Source organism: Egretta garzetta, unplaced genomic scaffold (assembly GCF_000687185.1).
Source record: "Egretta garzetta isolate BGI_Z169 unplaced genomic scaffold, ASM68718v1 scaffold306, whole genome shotgun sequence".
NCBI lineage: Eukaryota > Metazoa > Chordata > Aves > Pelecaniformes > Ardeidae > Egretta > Egretta garzetta.
This window is the reverse complement of record NW_009260131.1, coordinates 3,055,239-3,060,752: the sequence shown is the minus strand read 5'-3', so window position 1 is coordinate 3,060,752 and position 5,514 is coordinate 3,055,239. Positions and strand designations below refer to the sequence as shown.

Sequence of the window (5,514 nt, the reverse complement as noted above, 5' to 3'; positions counted from 1 at the left end):
TGGGCGCTCCCTAACGGCTTTTTAAATTCGCTGCTTTGATCGCGTAATGCGTGTTTGCATGAGGTCACTGCGCTATAGAAGAAACGAGTTCGATTTGCACGGTGAACACCTGCCAAAACGCACCCGAGCCCTTTTGCTGGAATGTCAAAGCTTATTAAAATACCTCGGTGTGGAAAAGTACTATTCTAATTTTTGGATAAGGAAACCAGTCCTGTAATTTTTTAAAACACGGTGCTTAAAAATAACATAAAGGCAGCCTCTGTAATGCAGACCAACCTGGTTTTAATAACTTAATCTAACTTGTGTAAGCTTTAAAAATATTTAAAGAAAATGCACACAGCTGCAACCTGCCAAGCATCACTGGAACTGTAAGCTGTGCAGAATCCCTGTCATGGCACAGTAAGTTACGGAAAGGGGAATAAACATTTAGACACAAGATAGCCAATGAATTGCTTTTAAAATGCTTATGGAAATGGGAGGCAGAGAAAGTTCTGTTTTTGTTTGGTTTTAGGTAAAGGCTTTTTTCAGAGCTGCGTAGTAATCAAGGAAAAATTATGCTTTACAAAATAATTAAAACTTGTTTTCTTTTGATAAGTCCCCATGATCATATTTCCTGGTATAAATATATTGGTTACAGGGACAGACTGAGGAGTTTTACTTTAAATAGGATCCTTAGGATATAAATTACTATGCAATAGGATCATTCCATGTAACTCTGCATTAACATTTATATACAGGTATCTCTATCTGCTGTTACTGTATCATTCATTAGACTTCATTAGGATAAAGCAGAATTAAGAACCTTGTTCCACTTTCTTCTAACAGTCAGAAAATTTTGAACATCTCTTCTAGGATGGTTTTGATTTGGATTCAAGTACCGACAGAGTGCCGACCCTCTCTCTAAACGGAGACTCTGAGAAGCAGATAGACTTTTCCAAAATGTGTGATTCAAATCAAGAATATTATTTGAAGCTGGAAGAGTTGAAGAATGCCCACTTGGAGACCATGGCAAAATTAGAAAGTATGTATCGGAATAAACTGTATTTAAAAGGAGTACAACCCCCGGACAAGAAGAATGCCACTTCTAACACGTGGTGTAGGTATGTTTGGTGGTACCTTTTATCTGAAGATTCTCAAATGCTCTGCAGACATCTGTAAAACAGCAGGGTTTTTTCTGGGGCTGGGATGTGTTGCTCCCTCCATTTCCTCTAAGCAAATAATCACAGAAAAGATAATTTTAATAATAAAAATGCTTATTCACCTCGCTAGTGAACTGTGAGATTTACAAGCGTGTGTGCAGCAGAGACTGGGCAACTTGTTTAGTAAAGCCCCATGCCTTTCCTTAAGAAGTGCTGACTTGTTCACCATCAGTACTCACCTAAAACTATGATTCTGATGCAAGTGCCCAATGTGCTTCTCTTTTCCCTTCTCTTCCCCTTCTCTTCTTCCCCGCCAGTGCTGTTAATTTTTTTTTCCTAATGATATCTTAAAGTGGAAGTTACTGGCTTTGCATCGATGTTGGACTGGACTCAAACCAATTTTTTTTTTTTTTTCCTTTTTTAAAGGCCAACATGGGAGAAGAGCTCATACCAGCCTCTAAATTTGCACAAATCCTTTTCGGACTCTGACTTAAGCGATCCCTTAGGCTCAAGTATATCTGATGGGTCTGAGAGAGAATTAGCGTTTGAAGAAAATGGTAGTGAAACTGGATCATCTGCATTTGCTAAGGAACGGATTGAAAAAATGTGGGATGGGTTCTCTGTGGAAGACTACATCTCCCGCACCAAACACAGCTTACCAAGCTCACCAGCCTTCAGAGTGATACGGAAGAAACAGAAAGCGTGGTCACCAAAAGTTACTGTGCCCAAGCCTTTCCAGATGACAATTAGAGAAGCTAGAAAAAAAGAACAGAATGTCAAATCAAAGTCACAGATTGAAATGGAAAATAACTTACTGAGGAAGCAACTAGAGGAGGAAGCAGAGTGCCAGAAAAAATTCCGAGCCAATCCAGTGCCCGCTGCCATCTTCCTACCGCTCTACCATGAAATCATGCAACGAAACGAAGAACGCAGGAGGTCTGTGAGAGAGAGAAGCCAACGCAAGCTCTTGGCTTCTCAGAAGCCATTTAAATTCATTGAACGAGAGAAGCAGAGGAATGAAATTAGGAAAATGCAGTTAAGAGACCTTTCCACACCTGAAAAGAAAACAAAACTGTTCAAAGCAAAACCAGTTCCCAAATGCATTTATAGTCCAGCTGTTAATGACAAGCTAAAGGAGGAAGAGCTCTACAGAGAAATCAGGATCAGAATGAGAGCTGAAGAGTTGCTACGTAATTCATCTCTCCCCAACAGCAGACTGGCTTTAAAAGCTACCAATAAAAAAAAGAAACACAAGTGCATTGAACCAAAGGAAACAGAACATAAACCCAGGATCAAATCAAATGTCCCAGATTTTGAACTACTACACCAGAAATTTCAGAAACGGCTCCTGCAACAAAAAAAAGTGAAACACCTTACAGTCTGTGAACCGTTCGATCTTCGTACTCCATGTATTCCCTCAAACAAGGGGAAGATTTTGAAGGACATTCAAGAGGATGAAGAAAAGTTGAAGGAAACACGCTGGCCATATGCCTCTCCAAGACGTAAACCTCCAATGAGACATGCAAGTGTAAATTTGCATCTCTCAGGATTTGGAGAATCTAAATCGCCAAAAATCACAGAATCCACAAGACGACGGCTACAAGCCATAAGGTGACTACTTTAGCGATGCTCTACATTTTATGTAAACTTTAAGAGTAGATTTCTCTTGTATTTCTATGTATGTAGTCAGTTCTTCCATGCAGTGAATATAGGACTTAATATGTTAATATAAGGGCTTAATTATAATAGGACACTTAATATTTAAATACAGGGCTTAATTAGACTTTGTGGTTGTTAAAGAAACATAGTGCATTTTTCTCAGTGTCCATAGGAAAGGGACAAATGACTGCTGTTTCCCAGGGTACGCCTGAATCCCTTAAGGTGGCACATACCCTGTGTCCTCTTCTGCCAACCCTGTTTTCACCCTGTTTTTCTCTTCTAAATCTCCTTTGCCAAAGCTTCCTTTGAAGTCTTGCTCTTGATTTAAAATGAATTCAGCCTTAGTTTATTTTTCCACCCAGGAATTCACTTGAGGAAAAGAGAAAGTTGGAAGAACAACAGAAAAGGAACAGAACAAAGCAGAAACAAAGAACGAAAAAGCTCCAGAAAATTGTAACAACTCGGGCTGAGGCCAATGACCCACATCAGAGCCTAGCTCAGGTGTCTAAATCCAAATTAAAAACATTCAGGTATTTTGTTGCATTCCCCTGAATCCTCAACTTCTCATTCTACATTGTATGTTTTAACATACGATGTAAAAAAATAGCATAGTCTAGGTTTATGTAATTGCACATTTGATAAATTATACACTGTACAAGCAGCTAGTAAAAAAGGCGGCCAAATTGAGTTTTTCAGCTGGGAAATTGTTGCCTGTTCTAATGATTTTGATCTACCTTACAGTATTACAGATTAGCTAATAGGAGACTCCTGTGTTTTCTCAATTGCCATACCAACCAAAGAGGAAAAGTTTAAAAAAATCCAAAGGAAAAGGAACAGTGTCGTTACAGAATATCCTTGCACTGCTGGATTGATAGGTGTTGGTCCAACTTTGGTGCTAGCCATCTCCTACGGTAGCAAATGTTTCACAATTCACTTCTTTGTCCCAGCAGGTCCCCCCTTAAGAGGGAAAACGAGAGCAGAAATATTATTTTAACTTAGCACATGTATCAACAGCTAACCAGGAAGCTGCTGGTGCTTAGGAGGAATGGGATCCAAAGTTACCTTTACTGGAGATACAAATTCAAAGACTTTCTACACAATTGAGAAAAGTAGTATGCAGGGAGAAACATCAGGGCCTTCTCAGTGTGCTATGAGCTAGCAGTCCAGATGGCTCCCGCTCTCTGATGCTGATCTAACGCCAGAATTGCTGCTTGTCCTTGTGTTTGTGGCTAATTTAACCATTTCTGTTTCCTGTTCTTTTTAATCCTAGAAAAAAAAAAAAAGTCAGTCCTGTTTTTGCATGAGTCTTTAGTGAGGTTTATAATCTGTATTGGCACGATGGCACTGCAGCAGTATCATCCGTTCAAAGCTCCATCACATGGAGACGGTGAGAGCTACTGACTGCTCTGCCCCTGCTGCTTCATGCATAGGCAGGATTCTTGGGCAGCAACTACAAATCCTAATTTCCAGTAACCAGGCAAATTACCAGTAACTGACGGTAGTAGGGCAAAACAACACGAGGGTGAAGGATCATGAGATATGCCTACAAGATTCATAGCTTGGACTAGCAACTTTTAAGTTACCATACCAAACTTCAAGGCATTTAGAATACCATCCAGGATAGAGATCTTTCTGAAATGAGGGTGGAGGCTAGGGCTGTCTTTATGGCTGAGTTGAAAGGTAACAACGTTTCCTCATTCTTTTTTTGCTTTACATGGGTCTCTCCTTTCTTTATAGCTAAAGTAGAAAACTGTGGATTTATTCTTTAAACTCTGGGCTGTTACAAGCAAATTTGCTAAAATACTGCAAGACAATGCTGCACATTGTTCCACAGCAAACTTTGTAATGGTTATTCACCACCAATGTTGCTTCACTGTGACCAAAGAGAGAAAATGTAGTAGAAACCAAAGCACGTGCGTTCTCACAGACTGAAAGCATGAAGTGCAGTGTCTCAGCTGGGATACGCTAGCGGCAGCATTGCAACAAACATTTTTGCTCAGCCACATGGGCAGTCAGTGACTATCCAGCATATGTCTATGCCCACCTACCACCTGCCCCAAAACCAGCTAAAGCCAAAGCACGCATAGGAAGAAGCAGTGGTGTAGGAGAAGCCCAGCTTACACGGGGTCCTGGAGAACAGAGATACAGTGGCAGAGATGCAGCTCAAAGAGGGCAGTCCCTTCTCGCTGTTTTGTTAGAGTCAGAGCTCAAGCACAATTGCTTTTGCCACACCACCAGCAGATTCTGTTAATAACAGGAGCTTTATAATGTAGGGTATCCTTGGGCAGATGATCTGCTGACTCTAGGACAGAAGCAGAAAACAATTTGCATTATGGAGGCAAGGTGGAGAATTGAGATGGTGGGTGTGCTTGTAGATTCGATTTGAGTTCATTCAACACCAAACTTCACATTGCAGTATTTAGCTTAATCAGATTTCAGGAGTATTGTAAAAAGCTCATACTTAATTCTTGTCTGCACATCAAATTATGCTATTACAAGCAAGATTACTTCCCTAGTGCTGATGCATTAAGGCTGGTACAAGTGCTTAACTTGATAATGCTTATTGCAGCATAGGCTGGGTAATAAGGTATATTAGTGTAAGTGCTCTTCTAACAGATAATTAGGTTTGTAGAAAGCTGCCTGAGAGCGCAAGCAAGTGGCAACAATGAAGTTCGCTCCCTCAAAATGGTGAAGGACTTGCCTTAACGCACAGCCA

At 40.4% G+C, this 5,514-nt stretch overlaps 1 protein-coding gene across 3 annotated transcripts in view; it reads left to right on the top strand.

Moving 5' to 3' along the window:
* FAM161A (FAM161 centrosomal protein A) overlaps window positions 1-5,514 on the top strand; it is a 10,988-nt gene that overhangs the window by 1,959 nt on the left and 3,515 nt on the right. For 2 of the 3 annotated variants that reach the window (XM_035896963.1, XM_035896962.1), the window contains exons 2-3: window positions 853-1,100; window positions 1,566-2,750. In XM_035896963.1, coding sequence (XP_035752856.1) covers window positions 940-1,100; window positions 1,566-2,750 — 1,346 coding nt within the window. In that variant the 5' untranslated portion in view covers window positions 853-939. Of the gene's footprint in view, window positions 1-852; window positions 1,101-1,565; window positions 2,751-3,160; window positions 3,329-5,514 lie in introns of all 3 variants that reach the window. The other variant, XM_009641538.2, reaches the window with a different exon arrangement.